The 16,909-nt window shown below is 39.2% G+C and overlaps 2 protein-coding genes across 2 annotated transcripts; both read right to left on the bottom strand.

Moving 5' to 3' along the window:
* Positions 1–548: 548 nt before the first annotated feature.
* Positions 549–5,947, bottom strand: LOC124268258. Its single transcript, XM_046703604.1, has 5 exons — positions 5,504–5,947; positions 4,714–4,893; positions 3,456–3,602; positions 1,950–2,197; positions 549–1,410 (listed from the first exon to the last, which is right to left on the bottom strand). The coding sequence occupies exons 1-5, from the start codon at positions 5,806–5,808 to the stop codon at positions 818–820; spliced, it is 1,473 nt and encodes a 490-aa protein (XP_046559560.1). The 5' UTR covers positions 5,809–5,947; the 3' UTR covers positions 549–817.
* Positions 5,948–9,254: 3,307 nt separating this feature from the next.
* Positions 9,255–16,708, bottom strand: LOC124284078 (penicillin-binding protein 4-like). The gene is made up of 5 exons (XM_046720169.1): positions 16,397–16,708; positions 13,532–13,711; positions 12,169–12,432; positions 11,478–11,725; positions 9,255–10,104 (listed from the first exon to the last, which is right to left on the bottom strand). Exons 1-5 carry the CDS (start codon positions 16,699–16,701, stop codon positions 9,413–9,415), a joined length of 1,689 nt encoding a protein of 562 aa, XP_046576125.1. The 5' UTR covers positions 16,702–16,708; the 3' UTR covers positions 9,255–9,412.
* Between the last annotated feature and the right edge of the window lie 201 nt (positions 16,709–16,909).

The raw sequence follows: 16,909 nt of genomic DNA, 5'->3' as shown, positions 1-16,909 counted from the left end.
AATATAACCACTTCATTCAGGCAACTGTTTTTGCAAAATATGCCATACTGTTTAAAGGTACTGTTTACACATGAACTAATGTATTGTAAAACAAATTCGTATCGTTGAAAAGATTATTGTCATGAGTTCAGTAAAGGATGAAAATCAGTGAAAATTGGCGAATTCTTAACAATTCTTTACACCACAACGCATCTGTTCACATGCACGATATTTCCACGTGCTTTTCAGCAATTTGATGCATGACCCTCGTGCAATTCAGCTGCATAGAGCTTGCAGGTGGTTCCCCCCAAGTCTGTGGAGAAATCAACCTTCGATGTAAATGTATATATAACATATAGTGAGCGTTGTCAGTGAGACTAAATTTTCGAAGAGTATATACTAATATGGATAGATCCGATAAGAATGCAAATGTGGTTACTTAAAGGGAACCATTGTTGAGTCAAATACCAAGATGCAATGTTTTCTATGATCAGGAAGCAAATTCATGGCTGCATATCCAATAACACCCTATGTTTTGCCTTAAATTCAAATACTGGTATAAAAAAGCGAAATGTGACAATATTTATAAACAAACAAAATGCATTACATCACACTGTTTACATTACATAAAGTACACGTGAAGCATATCTTTGTAGTATCATCAGATAAGAATACAGTGGGTGATACAATGGAAAGAGAGTTACCCATATTTAAACGAAATATTTTGTTGTCATGATGTTCAAGGGTAAAAGGTTATTATTGCACGTTCTCCACCTCTAGACTCTAGAAAAAGCCACGTCCTGTGAGTGCCTTTAAAAGACGTTCAACCCATTTGTTTCTAAACTTTTTTATCGTAAACATCCAGGCCTCTCGTAAATGTCAGATTGTGAGGATCAATGAGATCCAGTTTCGAATACCTTCCTTCGTTTAACCCATGAAAGTATACTTTAACAAGAACCGTGGCATTACCGGGCCGAGAAAACAATCTAAACGGGTCCCATGCATCAAATTTGAAAGTACTATTATCAGTTGTGGTGTTCAGAGAGCCCCGTAACCTGTTGTAGAACAGCTCCAATGACGACCCTGGTCCCCTCTTAACTTCAAGGTCACCAAACAGACGCTGCCCGTATTTCCCAACATAGCAATCAGGGAACTTCACATCGGAGTTCGTGACGTCGGAATTATTTTGGCCGCTTGGTGTCCACTTGTCCCATGGCAAAGGGAATGTGCAAGCCGTGGATGAATTTAGCCAGGGTTGGTCACCAATCAAAATATCAGAAACATAGAATGAGATAAGTTTTTCTCCAATTTCCTCATCCTTTGTTCCTGGTCCATTTGCACTTACAAAGATTCCGAAGTGCACGTCGGGGTAAAGTTCAAGTGAGGCTATGTATGAGTGAAAGTTTCCACCATGCATGAACTTTTTATATCCTGGAAAATAACAATCAAACCAACAGTACAATACAACACCAGAATACATTAATAACGCCCAAGGTAAATTCTCATATAGTCACGTTACTTGCAGTCTTGTTTGTGGTTGTATATTGCTTTTGTCACTTTTGGACGTAAGAAGAAGCAAACAACAAACCTCAGAGAATACCTAGACTTGACATCTAACCAAACAGATTCCTCTTGGAGAAAAGAGCAACATTAAAGTGAAAATATAATGTATGCATCGTCCAAAATCAGTGACACCAGGTTTTCAAATAAGACAGTCATTGTTTATCTTACTCATGGGAATAAAAACGAATTTAACTCATATATGCTCATTGTTGATACTTCATGTGTTAATAGTAAGGGAGAGAGTTTAATTTAACGCCGCTTTTAGCAAACTTCCAGCGATATCATGCAATGGTAAATACCAAATTTGGTTTCTCGCTGTCTTGTTCCTCGCTGTCGCTGGCTTGTATATGCAGTGCAATGTACATCATACTCATTTAAGTATGACAAAAGTCAGGATGGTAACTTACCCTTATACGTCGATATGAACCATGCATAACCATAAGCATACTCCATGTCCATCACGGGATACTTCGGCTTTGACAAAGGTTGACCGCCAGTAAAACTCTCGTGAGGATTGAAGACCTCCGCAAGTATTTTAGAATTAACCAATGTGACGTTGTCCTCCGTCACCCCTTGCCTCAGCAGGAAGTGCATCCATTTAGCCATATCCTCTGCTGAAGTCGCAATAGCACCCGCGGACTCTTCTGGGTGAATGCTGAAGAGAACCAAGATCATCAGTTAAGAATATGGTACCGATATTTCCATCGACTGAAGAAACCCGTGAAGGTCCGGGTTAGAATGAGCCTTCAGTAACCCATGCTTGTCGTAAGAGGCGACTAATGGGATCGGGTGGTCAGGCTCGCTGACTTGGTTGACACATGTCATCGGTTCCCAATTGCGTAGATCGATGCTCATGCTGTTGATCACTGGATTGTGTGGTCCAGACACGATTATTTACAGACCGCCGCCATATAGCTGGAATATTGCTGAGTGCGGCGTAAAACTAAACTCACTCACTCACTACATCGACTGATATAAACCACTGAATTACTTCGCCTGAATTCTATCAAATGCTGCTGTCTCTCTTTCACCATGATGGCTGCAATTATTCCACATTATAGCTAAAATGGATAGAATTATCATTAAAACGCCCGCTTATTATCAGAAATGAGCGGGCCACTGTAACTTGATAATGCCCCCAAATTGCTTGACGACGGGCAATTATCATGCCCGTTGTTAACTGAAGTGTTCATAAGGTGTTCAATCACCTATGGCTCGTTTGAACATGGGTTCAGTATTGACGATATTTCTGACTCACATTCGTCACATGTACCTGTGCCATTTATACACTTTCTTGCCGGTGCCAAACTGCACAAGTGTACCATAAGTTACAACAGGCAGCAATGAAAACATCGACTGGAACTCGGTCAAGGTCGAATGTCGTCACTCAATAGTGACGTCATCTGTTTTGTTCTAATACGTTTCCATATTTGTAAAATGTGTCAGTGACCTCCGTCGTTTGTTGTTAGCAGTATATGCTTCAAAACCGATACCGTTGTTTGGTTTTATTTTATTAAAAATTCTATCCATTTTAGCTATAATAATGGTAACACTATTTTTCACGGCATTATCATTTGCCCTGTAAAATAGCGTTACCCTTATATTATGAAACTTGTTGACACAAGGGTTTTTGAAATGTTTTGCATTTTTCATACTGGTAACTGTTTGATCCTATAAATGTAATAAATTCTAACATGGATACATGGATAACACTACCTAATAACCTGAAAAGGAGTGGTATTTTTTCAGTTGCATACACTTATTATCAAGCAAAAGATCATAAAGGTTTAATCTCACTCGTAAATAGAAGGATCCGTTAATACGAGTCTGTTCTCCACGTCAAAATACGGTTTTGCCATCGCTGGGGTATTTACGGTTGCCGTCTTTCCCAGAACACGTGACTGGTTCATCCCCAGTGGTTTGAAGATCCGTTTCTCCAGCGTTGCTTCGTAGGATTCTCCTGACAACACTTCCACAATACGGCCGAGCAGAGCGTACGCCCAGTTGTTGTATTCAAAGACATCACGGAAGGTTGAACTTCCGGAAGAAAGCGGAAACGGCTGTGAAATGGCCAATAATGTCATGAAAATCAATTTGTGCGTCACCATGTTACCGTTTGGGAATGTAATGGGATTGTAATTTGTATCTGATAAGGAAGTAAATATCCATGAGGTCAAAATGCGAAAACCAAGACCCGAGGACTGTGGTCTGAATATATATACTACCATGACTTCAATAAATACTGGATTATGATTACTTAATTAAAGTCATTCATATATACATCCGTGCATAAAATAAGCACCACCCTGTAGTTTTACCAATTAATTTTGTCTGAAATGAAATTCTTAACAAAAATAACCTTTATAATTTGATGGGCAAGCATTTAACATTTAAAAAATTTCATTGAAATTGCCATGTTCTTTAATAAGGAAAATTGCCTATATATAAAACAGGTGTTATTCTGTCCTAAAACAAGTTACCTTATTTTGAAAAGTGAAAGTAATAATTGATTGTTATGAGGCCTATAAATTTGTTATTTATTGTGAATGGATGAAAGTTTGCAACTAAAATTTAGGAAAAGTTAGAGTCAAACTAAAAAAAAGTAAAATTTTAAAATGCAGTAAAAGTTACTTTACAAACAAAACAAACAGATTTTAGCTGTAATTATAAGTATCCGGCAAGGAGAAGTGTTTATTCAATGCAATAAACTCAAAATCATAAAATATTTATTCCAAAATCTTATTAATTTGGCCTTTTTCAGTTTTTGTCAATTAGCAATCTGAATTGCTGGAAAAAGGTCTGAATCTTTGACATTCGGGTTCGTCCTGATTATGCATAATTAAAGCTTACTTGATGTGTAAATGCCATCTTGGGATATAACAGAATTGTTATTTTTAGTCAAAACTTAATTTAATTGTGTAGTTTGAGTAGGAGAGGAATGGTTATTTTGGGTAAAAATTCAGTCCCATCGCATTTTCATCAACATATCCTTTCATAAAGAATAGAAAAGGTTATGGTATTTGTCAATGGATAAAGCTTCTTTAACTTATAGGCTGATTAAACTGATGGCTATATCCTAACTCTTCTGTAGCATCACATCTTAATTTCAAAATAGGGTGGTGCTTAATTAATGCACGGCTGTATATATAGACATATATACATAAAAATTACTTGGCAAATTCAGTTCTCGTGAAGTTGGGATCGAAGCCAGCAAAACTGGGTAAGACTGCAGGCTGCAGTCCTGTTCGGTGGGACAAAAGATCCCTCAGAGTAGTCTCCCTTGTTCTTTCCTCGTCCACAAATGCAAAGTCTGGCCCTAACACGTCCTTCACCTTTGACGTCCATGTCAAACTGTAACATAGCAATAGACACGAATAGAGACAAACGTTTATAAGTATACTCGGCATATGTAAACTATTCCTCGTTGTATATAAACTGATAATTTTAACTGCAAACCCCCCAGCAAAGATTGACGATAAGTCGATGAGTGCAGGGCTGTAATTAACATGAAAACGTGACTGTGCAGATAAAGCACATCATTAATACCGAATGCAATAACTTATGATCAGGAAGTAGTTATTAGTAGTAGTACCCACTCAATACGTAACTTCACGCGCTTCCTCTAAATATTGTGCACCTGTGAAGATCCGGGTTAGAATTGATCTTCAGCTACCCACGATTGTAAGAGGCGACTAACGGGATCGGGTGGTCAGGCTCGCTGACTTGGTTGCCACATGTCATCGGTTCAAATTGCGCAGATCGATGCTCATGCTGTTGATCACTGGATTGTCTGGTCCAGGCTCGATTATCTACAGACCCCAGCCATATAGCTGGACTATTGCTGAGTGCGGCGTTAAACTAAACTCACTCACTCACTCTAAATATTGTAATAAAGTAATAATAGCCAGGCGTGTAACTGGTAAAATATGCAATCTGTTTATATTTTATGTCTTCCACACACCTTCCATTACTTTCATCAATCATCATGGCCAGGAGGGTACTAGTGAAAGCCTTCGTCACTGATCCAATTCCAAACAAAGTGTCCTTGGTGACGTTCACTCCCTGTTCAATGTCCGCCTGTCCGAACCCCCGTGTCCACGTCTCATCCCCCTTCACAACAGCCAGGGTCAGCCCGGGGATCTGTCTACACCGCATGACCTCCTCCACAAACATTTCCACCTTACTGGCCTGGTCATCGGTGAAAACCCCCGCCGACCCCGTAGAGACAGCGGACATGAGCAGCAACGCTTGTAAACATCGCATCATCTTGTTAAAAGTGTCACTGAATCCAAGAACGAGACAATCTGGATATGAGGTGTATTACTTTCTCACAGTATGATGACAGATCAGAGCGCAACGCCATACGCCAAGGTTCCTCTGTGAGCACAACCTGCTCTTCACAGAGACCAGCTATGTTTCAGTAGATAACATGTTCAATTGATGGTGATTAAAGGTCAGTCATAGTTGTGCAATCTGAAGATTAGACAGGACTGTTATCAAAACATAGGTGCATTAATTAGGACGAGATGAGATTTCGTATTCTGAAAAAAAGCCATACAACTTTGTTATCTAAACCCCAAAGTCACGGCAGCTATATGGTGTAGGTTGATCATGATTATTTTCTGTAACATTGTCCCATAGATTACTTCTTCATTCCCTTTAAACCCCTTGTACAAACATCTCACAGATACAATACAAAATCCGGATCATTCGCAACTGTTATTTTGATATGATATTGCACGGCGTGTAAACATATCTTATCACTTGATGACTAACTTGCCCTTGGACGTATCAAGATATGTGCAAGGTCACAGGTGAGGGGGTCATTGATATATTGTGATCCTGTAATAGGACGTGATTAAATGCTTTATAATAATTCATGTTTCAATAGAACCCCTTCCTACAATAGCTTGTGCAAACGATGTTGAAAAGAATTTGTCAGTTTCTTAGAAGTTTATCAGTACTTTGTGTGCTCTTGTTTGTGTTATGTTCATATTTGAAGTATGTACCAATTTGTACCTCAGTTGTTGAAGGTCATTAATACAAAATCAGAATCGTCATAGAACGTCACTATATTTAAATGTCTTTGTTGAAGGCCATACAATGTAGATAATGGCAAATAATTTACAATGTGTTTATAGAAACACACGTACGATTGTAATGTCAGAGGGTTTAATCGTTAACACGTTAAAATGTTATGGTAATGGCCTGCTGAAAGCTCTACTAAGAAACGACACCAGAGTTTTCAGGATTGTCTGGTCTGAATTCTGTTGTGTATGTTATGCTTCAATATTGCTGAATGTTGCATAAAGATATTAAACACACAGAGGATCATGTAGGACCAAGGTCCTGGACACCCTCTGGATGTCTTTGGTGGCAGTTCACTGGTCTATTTTATGTTCTATATTGCTGTAAAGGTATCAAATAGTTATGTGTCTCTTTACTTTGATACTTTGAGTGGTGTGAAACAGGGTTGTGTTATCTGTTCTATAGTATTCTTACTCTTTGTGGTTGAGGTGGAAGCTTTGTTACATGAATCCAATGCTGACCTTGACCACCCGATCCCGTTAGTCGCCTCTTACGACAAGCATGGGTTACTGAAGATCAGTTCTAGCCAGGATCTTCACATGAAAGAAGGCAACTTAGTTATGCTCTTCAAGGTGAGGTGAGGTGAAATTGGGTTTAACGTCGTACTTGAGAATATTTCGCTCATATGACGACGTGCATGCGTGTGTATGTGTATGTGTATGTGCGGCTGCTTGTACTAGCCCAGACTGAAGCTGGTTTTATAGTGCTAGCCCACTGAGATACCATGCCGCAGTGAAGCATGAAAACCCCACTCAGACACATTATACTGACTCCGAGCCGACCAGTCCTTGTTGTACCCATTAATGCCGAGCGCCAGGCGGGGACCAACAAGTACCATATTTTAACGTCTTTTGGTATGACGCGGTCGGGGATCGAACCCGCGACCTTCCGCACTCCGGGCGGACGCTCAAACCACTAACCACGGAGGCGGTCTTTTCCCAATGCGGACACCTGGTAGAAAGTGGACTGAAACTCAAGTTTGCACTTAGAATCCATTGAGTTTCCGTTCTTTTACAACTGACTTTGCGCAGGAACTGAAACATACAATCACCCACTTTCTAAGGGTTTCCGCAGGGCATCCGTTACCCAGACTCCAACAGGTTACCGCAGAGTTTCAGTTTCCAACAATCCGACATAGTTTCCGCATGGTTTCAGTTACCAGAAAAACTAAATTTTCCGCAGCATTTCAGTTACACGGGTTCACAGGTTTTCAATTTTAAACATTCTTATTCATACCTATTATAAACTCTTGTTAAAAACAATATAAGTTATTTGTTGTAAATCATAATGTTTACATAAAGAACAACAGGAGATATAATAAGATTCACTGTTTTATTTTCTCAACATTAATATGATTTATATAAGGCAAATAAAGATCATATATATAACTTATAATATAGCACTAAAACAGATCAAAACAATTAAGGCATAACGTAATCCAATTTAAGAAATCATAAATCATGTATAACCAAGTAGTAATATCATCAGTTAAACTTTCATTCGGTTATTTTGAAGTAAATAGCATTTTAGATATAAAATGTATTTCTAAAACCATGCTAATCGATTCTGTATAAAAAATATTTTAAATGAAATTGTAAAAAACAATCAAACACATTTTACTGATACTGTGCCTAATTATTGGCACAAGAATTTTATTCATTTATACATTTGAAATTTAACTTAAATATACATTTATTGAATGGGCACCGCTCCCTAAGGCTAACTCTTGACATCATGGTGTTTCCAAGTGAGAGTAGATGCGAGTGAGTGAGTGAGTGAGTGGTTTTACGCCGTTTATAGCAATATTCCAGTAATATCACTGCGGACACCAGAAATGGGCTTCACACATTGTGCCCATGTGGGGAATCGAACCCGGGTCTTCACATGACGACGCTTTAACCACTAGGCTACTCCACCGCCCCGGGACGGTTATGAATGTCACCATGATCACCATGTGTATACACGTGCATTGTGATGCCAGCATGGGCCAACAGGGATCTGTGCTGAAAGTACACCATTATTGCTGATGGCTTTGGGTATCACACGTATACAAATGTGTGCACTGGACGTTTTTGGCCAAAGCATCAAGTAATTAAAACAACAAGCCTTGGTAATCGTGACGATTCTCAACAGAAAAGTCTTCCTTATGTACAAATCCATGCCATTAGTAACTGAACAACAAACAAACAAAAAAACCCACAAAAAACAAAAGACCAAAATACATTTTGTTGGTAGAATGTGTTTTTAATAAGCTGTGTCTACATAGTGGTGCAATAACATAATTTTTCATTTTGTACAACAGAAACAACAGTTCATTATTGAATCTGATCATTGATAATAAAAACCTCCCCAAATCGAGACGTTTAAGAAAAAAAATGGTATATATCATAGGCAAATGTATTATAATTCTTTGTGTTATTGGTACTTCACCAGATTATGAATACAATGGATTAAACTATGTAATGGTTTGATCGCCAAAACGCACTTTACTTCGCGGAAGAATCGTAAGATAAACTCGTTTGCGTGCTGTTCCCATACACTGAGTTGAGTTTTGCATGTCGAAGACTCGATTTGTTTACAAACAACATCGTGGAACTGTAGAACTACTGAAACAAATATATACTCATGACATTGTCACAGATGTACAATCGACTCTGCTTTTTGCAGAGATTTCTCCTAGATGTGGAAAGGGTTTTGTCGCTTCTATCTTTCTACTTATATCTAGAGAAAAATCCTCATGTCATAAGATGCTGAAGGGCGAATATTTATTACTACACAGTGACTACCTTAAAAAGAAGACTACAGAGAGTGACGCAAATACCAACAAAAGATTGCTCAACTCCTTGACACTCTGTCCATTTGTGTCAGGTTTGGTACCTGTGAATATGTTTTTATCGTAAATGCTTATACCTCTGGTAAATGTCAATTTGTGAGGAAAGATGAGGTCAATGTAAGAATACTTTCCTTTGTTTAACCCACGGAAGATTACTTCCACAAGAACTGTAGCATTACCTGGTCGAGACATAAATCTAAAGGGTTCCAATAAATCAAGCTTAAATGTTGCTTTCTTATCCGTGGTATTGAGAGAACCCTGTAACCTCCCGTAGTGTAGTTCCAGTGACGACCCTGGTCCCTCCACAACATCCACGTCACCAAACAGAAGCTGCCCGTATTTCCCAAAATAACAGTCAAGGCAATCCACATCGGTGTTGGTGACGTCTGAATTATTTTGGATGCTTGGTGGCCAATTGTCCCATGGCATGGGAAACGTGCAGGCCGTAGAGGAATTTAGCCAAGATTTATCACCCATCAAAATATCAGAAATGTAAGATGCGATAATGTTTTCTGCAAATCCTCCTTCCAATGTTCCTGGGCCATTTTCACTTACAAATATTCCAAAATCCAAGTCAGGGTAGAGTTTAAGGTAGCTAATGTACGAATGTATGGATCCAGTATGCATGATCACGTTGTATCCTGGAAAATAACATACACAATTACAATATGTAAACAATATGAAGACCAATGTTGCTAATTTAGTATCACTATCATGTTTGTTTATGGTTATGAGTGAGTGAGTGAGTTTAGTTTTACGCCACACTCAGCAATATTCCAGCTATATGGCGGCGGTCTGTAAATAATCGAGTCTGGACCAGACAATCCAGTGATCAACAGCATGAGCATCGATCTGCGCAATTGGGAACCGATGACATGTGTCAACCAAGTCAGCGAGCCTGACCACCCGATCCCGTTAGTCGCCTTTTACGACAAGCATAGTCGCCTTTTATGACAAGAATGGGTTGCTGAAGACATATTCTACCACGGATCTTCACGGGTCGTTTATAGTTATGGCATTATGTACTGGTATAGTTTTCATTCATAAGAAACATTCTAAAGTTAAAAGGTACAAAATGCCAGGGAGTAATCGATTATCAAAGAAACCATGTCCATGTTGGTGAAAGTTACATAGATAATTGAAAGATCAACGATACACCAGATATTCCCCTGAAAGACTTAACTGAGCAGGAATATCCATGGGCTGCTCAATAATGTTTAACTTAGTATAGATAAGAGATATGTAAGGAATATGTAATGATAGTGATATTGTACAGTAACGCTTGAACATGTAAAAGCACTTGTTTACTCTTTTAAAATGCACAAACAATATTGTCTGTACACTGACGAGCAAAAGTACCTACAACAAACAATCTTGACAAAAAAAGATATTCCAGAACATGTGTTGTATTTTGAACAATTAAATAGCTTTGATTCCGATATTAAATATAATGCTTGCAAAATACAGGATCCACGTGGACAAGAGCTGTGGTGCCACTGTGTTTATCCCGGTCCACACGACATGAACATGATGTTACTTAAAAGAACTTAACTGTGGTTTCCAGTGTCAATGATTCTTAAATTAGTATATATTGAATAATATGTGATAGTATATTGTCAGACTTGAACAAGCGTTACTATGTTAAAATAAACTAAAATATTATGTTAATTACACTGATTCAGATTTATAATGCCGTGTCTGCAAAATATGAGTTGCATTAGGAGAACAGGCGTAGCGTAGTGCGTTTAGCCTCTGTCCGAAAGTAAGCAAAGAGGATACGTGACATGAAGAGGGACATTGTGGAACTTACATCTTAGCTTTGTAACTGTTTCATTCCATTTAGTCAATGGTATTCATTTGGTTACAAAGTTTGCTCGTCACACTTACGACCCAGTTCGATTCGTATTATGAATGGTAATGGCCAAATATCAGTCTATTTATGGCTTGATTTGCGCCCAATGCAACCTACGCCATACTCATTTAGGCCTGACAGTAATTCTAGTTTGTTTCTTACCCTTATATACAGAAAGAGACCATCCATAACCGTAGCCATACTCCAAGTCCATCACGGGATACTTCGGCTTTGACAGGATCGGACCACCAGGAACGCCCATGTGAGATCTGAAGACCTCCGCAAACGTTGTGGACTTGACGAGAGTGACGTTGTCCTGCGTCACTCCTTTCCTCAGCAGGAAGAGCACCCATTTAGCCATGTCCTCTGACGAGGAAGCAATAGCACCTGCAGCCTCTTGTGGATGTATGCTGTGGAGAAGCAAGGTCAGTAGGTAAGAAGATGTCACTAATACTGAATATTTCCATGTATTGAAAATGCTATCAGTGAGTATCGCTGCTCATGCTATCAACCACTGCATTACCTTGTCTAGACTCGAATATGTACAGGTCGTCATGCACTAAGAGGAATAATGATGAAGAATAATACATTCCCTCTCTTACGAAATGTGCCTCGTCGTCGTTAATGTAAATATATAGAGATCAGTAATGATGACAGATGGAATGAACATCCTCTGGAATCTAAATGTCTGTTTTGTCATTCATGAACGGTTGTTTTGGTTGGCCTACAAATAACCAAATGTAGGCATCGCACCACTCAAATCCTGAAATGGCTTTATAAGCTGAAGATGAGTGGTATTTTTCAGTTGCTCAAATCAATAATCAATCAAAAGTGGTAAAATGTTTCATCTTACTCGTAAATTGAGGGATCCGTTAATATGAGCTTGTTCTCCACATTATAGTACGGTTTTGCCATTCCTGTTGCATTTGCTGATATCGTCTTTCCCAGAACACGTGAATGGTTCATTCCCAGTGGTTTGAAGATTCGTTTCTCCAGGGTTGCTTCGTAGGATTCTCCTGACAACACTTCCACAATACGGCCGAGCAGAGCGTACGCCCAGTTGTTGTAGTCGTACACGTCACGGAAGGGGTGAACTTCCGGAAGAAAGCGGAAACGCCTGTGTAAGGAACAATAATGTTCTTAATATTAATAATAATAAATGTGGAAGCCAAGCCCCCAGAATTTCAGTCTCACCCACGTCAGAACTCTTCAGGTTCCTTTGTTTTGTGAGTTCTGCTTGATTTCGTCAAGAGTAATGAATTGTTATCGATGGGATAGGACAAACGTATCCTTTTCGCGAACACCTGGTGCCAAAATATATTTTCAGTGATCCTTTCATATATTCTCCACTTCTATTAAGATATTAAAGAATGGCAAGATTTAACTTTTTGCAATACTTTTTTTTAATTACAACTGAACGAAGCCTTATTCATAAGAATCTGCTAACAGTCTCGATGTTGAACAGACTGCATGTTGTGTTCTGTCAGATGATGTTAATATCGATCACAAGACAGGTACCATTAGTTAAAATATCATGAGTTAAAGTATTTTCCATTCAAATTTTTTTACGGATTCATGTGCAACAAAAAAGGAACAAAATCCGTTTATAATACTAATAAAAAAGTATCTATATCATCACTTCAACATAATGTCAGGGAAAAGCAAAATGTCTCGCAGACAGTAGACATAGGTACTAACTACAAGGATCACAAGTCAAGGTCCTGCTATGTTAAAAGGCGTTTGTAACAAGAAGTAGGTTAAGACTGGGGGCATGTATACAGTTCCAACTCGCTACATACATTGGATATTAAACATGACTCAAAACACTATTATATATGACACTGTTATTAGTCAGTGAGAACTGTCTCAGGCTACTGTGATAACCAAGAATACTTTGGCAAAAGCGCCAGGTAAATAGGGATTACCGCTTCACCTGGAGTGAGTATTATGCGTCCCTTGATGTGGCAAGAAAGTGAAATGTGACTTAGGTTGTAAACTACACGATAAACCGAGCATCTTGATCAGGAATAATATTGGATTCGGAAGAAAGTTCAGCGAATACTGGCAAGTGTAAGGAAGGCAACCCCGCCTGCAAATTGTGACGCCTCAGATAACTGAGCCACCCTTTCCCTCTGGTACAAACATGAAATTAACGAGGTTCGTCTGTACATTTTCCTGAACTATTTTTTTCAGAATATGATCTAAAGAACGTTTACTTTGCTAAGTCAGTTGTCGTGAAGTTGGGAGCGTATCCAGCAAACACTGGAAAGATTTCAACCTGAAGTCCAGTACGGTGGATCAAAAGATCCCTCAGAGTAGCCTCCCTTGTTCTCTCCTCGTCCACAAATGAAAAGTCTGGACCTAACACGTCCTTCACCTTTGACGTCCATGTTAAACTGGAATAAGGCAAAATACATGAATAGAGACAGATGTATACAAGTGCAACTTGGTATACCCACTGATACTTGCTACGTGTTTCTTATTCATCGCTGTATTTGAAACCACAAACACTCCCAGTAAAGTATTCCTTCATACTTGGGACCGAAAGTAACATGAATATATGACTGAGCAGGTATCCAGGTTGGATAGGGATCCTGAATTTTCCTTCAAAAAGGTTTTAAATAGTTTAATTAGTTTGACATTTTAAAATTTATTGTAATGTTTAAATGTTAAGCACGGTTATTTATTGCTCGTTATTGCTCTGTCATGCAGTTCACTTAGAGTATGAAACTAGTTGATGTTAATATCCCGGAAGTGAATAGTTTTGGAAAACCTTTCGTTCAATGGACATGCGTATACATCAGATACACTCTCATTAGTCATTAAAACTAAGCATGTAATCATTTTTAAAATTTTAAGTCTGAAATGTTTCCGTTTCACAACACATGTGGCCAGGAAGCTTTTTAATGGTATATGGACCTATGCCTGTATGTACACTCAGAACACAGCTTCGTGTCCCTCCTGATCTAGAGGGGCGGTGGGGTAACCTAGTGGTTAAAGCATTCGCTCGTCACGCCGAAGGCCCGGGTTCGATTCCCCACATGGGTACAATTTGTGAAGCCCATTTCTGGTGTCCCCCGCCGTGATATTGCTGGAATATTGCTAAAAACGGCGTAAAACCTTACTCAGTCAGTCAGTCCTGATCTAGAATTGTTGTAAAAAAGTAATACCACCGGTTCATACAGTGGTTTCATTCTCTAGACATTAGTTCATCGAACAACCTATATATGGGCTATAAGCTTCTGCACAACAGACAATTTTATTATCCGCAATACCGAAGTCACTAACTTCGAATTCATTACACGTTTGGCTTGGTCACTTCAACACTCACATCTGAGGACTTACCGAAGAATACATTGGTCTGATGAAAGCCGATTCCTTCTACATGGAACTGATATACGCAGGTACGTAACGTAGGATGCAGGCCGTTGTCAATGACTAGGAGTGAGCGAGTGAGTTAAAATTTTACATCACATCGGCAATATTGCAACCATATCGTGGTGACAGAAAGTCATAAATTAAGAATAAATCTTATAATACTTTATAAAATGCTGATATCGAAGGACAGTATAACAACTAGATTATCACATAATTTCAAAACTAGTTTGTGAGCATGTAAAATATTTAAAGTATCAATTGATGAACACAATATCAAAGGGGCTAGAGATCGCACGCAACTAAAGTTAGGCCACCATACTAGGAACCGTCAGGACTCACAATACTTCTGCTTCCACCCGTGAAGGTCCGGGTTAGAGTTGATCTTCAGTAACCCGAGCTTATCGTAAGAGGCGACTAACGGGATCGGGTGGTCAGGCTCGCTGACTTGGTTGACACATGTCATCGGTTCCCAATTGCGTAGATCGATGCTCATGCTGTTGATCACTGGATTGTCTGGTCCAGACTCGATTATTTACAGACCGCCGCCATATAGCTGTAATATTGTGCGGCGTAAAACTAAACTCACTCACTCACTACTTCTGCTTCCTGCACATTTATACCACCCCTACAGCTGCTAGCGATTGTAGACAAGGTTAGCCATATATCTAAAATATACAATTATACTGTGATTAAAAACGGTGATAGAATAGAATATTCTTTGAATGATTCTGTCTTATATACCCCCCAAGCACTAGGAGGGTTCACAAGATATAATTTGTACAACAATGTTCAAATGATGTTGTATGTTCCCTTATTACAAATAAACGTGTTTATCTCATCACATACACGCCGTGTTGGCCGATCCTGTCTCTGGCTCCATACTTGTATTAGGTATCATTTTAAGCCAAATTGAGTATTTGTGTATTGTGCCGTATCCATTATCAAAACGTTGAAATCCCCACATTGGTACAATGTGTGAAGCCCATTTCTGGTGTTCCCCGCCGTGATGTTGCTGGAATATTACTAAAAGCGACGTAAAACCAAACTCACTCACTGATACTCTTATAGAAGATTGTACTGCGAATGTATTTTGACCTGCCATCTATTGCGTACTGACATTGTAATTACTTTGCAGTGATTCTCTTTGATTTGTAAATGTAGTTAATTTAATAATTGTTTGTGTAAAATATTTTTGTACTTACACGTAGTAACTGGCGTTAAATGATATTCGTTTCCATGTACATATTGGCATGGTAGTCGTTTTGACAACGGTGCATTTCAAACGGCCGTGATGTTGCTGGAATATTGCTAAAAGCGGCGTAAAACCAAACTCAGTCAGTCAGTCAAAAAGTTGAATCACACTGGCCTTTTTTTGGTTTTCTTTAAGTCAAGATGTTATCTTACAGTTAAAAATGCAAAACCACTGATTGAGCCTAATCATACAAATTTGTAAAAAATACCGAGGTGCTTAACCTTGTCCAGGTGTATAGGGTCGTTTATAGTATTTGTACCCATGCCTTTATATGTACTGATCTAGAAATATTGTCATAAAGTACTGTCGGTCTATCGCTAATTGTGTAATAAGTAGATTTTTCACTCGGCGTCTAACTTCCTGTACCTCTTGATCTATAAATATTGTAATAAAGTAATATCGCCAGTTCATTATACTGGTAGAAAGTATTATCTGTGCGTCTCTCTCATACCTTCCATTACTTTCATCAATCATCATGGCCAGGAGGGTACTAGTGAAAGCCTTCGTCACTGATCCAATTCCAAACAAAGTGTCCTTGGTGACGTTCACTCCCTGTTCTATGTCCGCCTGTCCGAACCCCCGTGTCCACGTCTCATCCCCCTTCACAACAGCCAGGGTCAGCCCGGGGATCTGTCTACACCGCATGACCTCCTCCACAAACGTGTCCACCTTACTGGCCTGGTCATCGGTGAAAACCCCCGCCGACCCCGTAGAGACAGCGGACATGAGCAGCAACGCTTGCATACACCACATCATCTTACTTGAAGTCAACCAGGTACTGCAGGCTGAACCAGACACTATTTGTAGTCGTACATGTAAACTACGCCCACTGAGTAAACACATGATCATGTAAGAGGCGATATTGGGTAAGAGGCACTCGTGAAGAGCAACCTCCTCGTGGTGACTGCTGGATAACGCCGATAGGACTTCATTGCGGGTGGTAGGTGGACGAGCTGTCTAAGGC

This window comes from Haliotis rubra, unplaced genomic scaffold (assembly GCF_003918875.1).
Source record: "Haliotis rubra isolate DU_JTF1 unplaced genomic scaffold, ASM391887v1 Scf1, whole genome shotgun sequence".
Taxonomy (NCBI): Eukaryota; Metazoa; Mollusca; class Gastropoda; order Lepetellida; family Haliotidae; genus Haliotis; species Haliotis rubra.
Note: the sequence above shows the minus strand (reverse complement) of the source record. Positions and strands in the feature narration are given on the sequence as shown.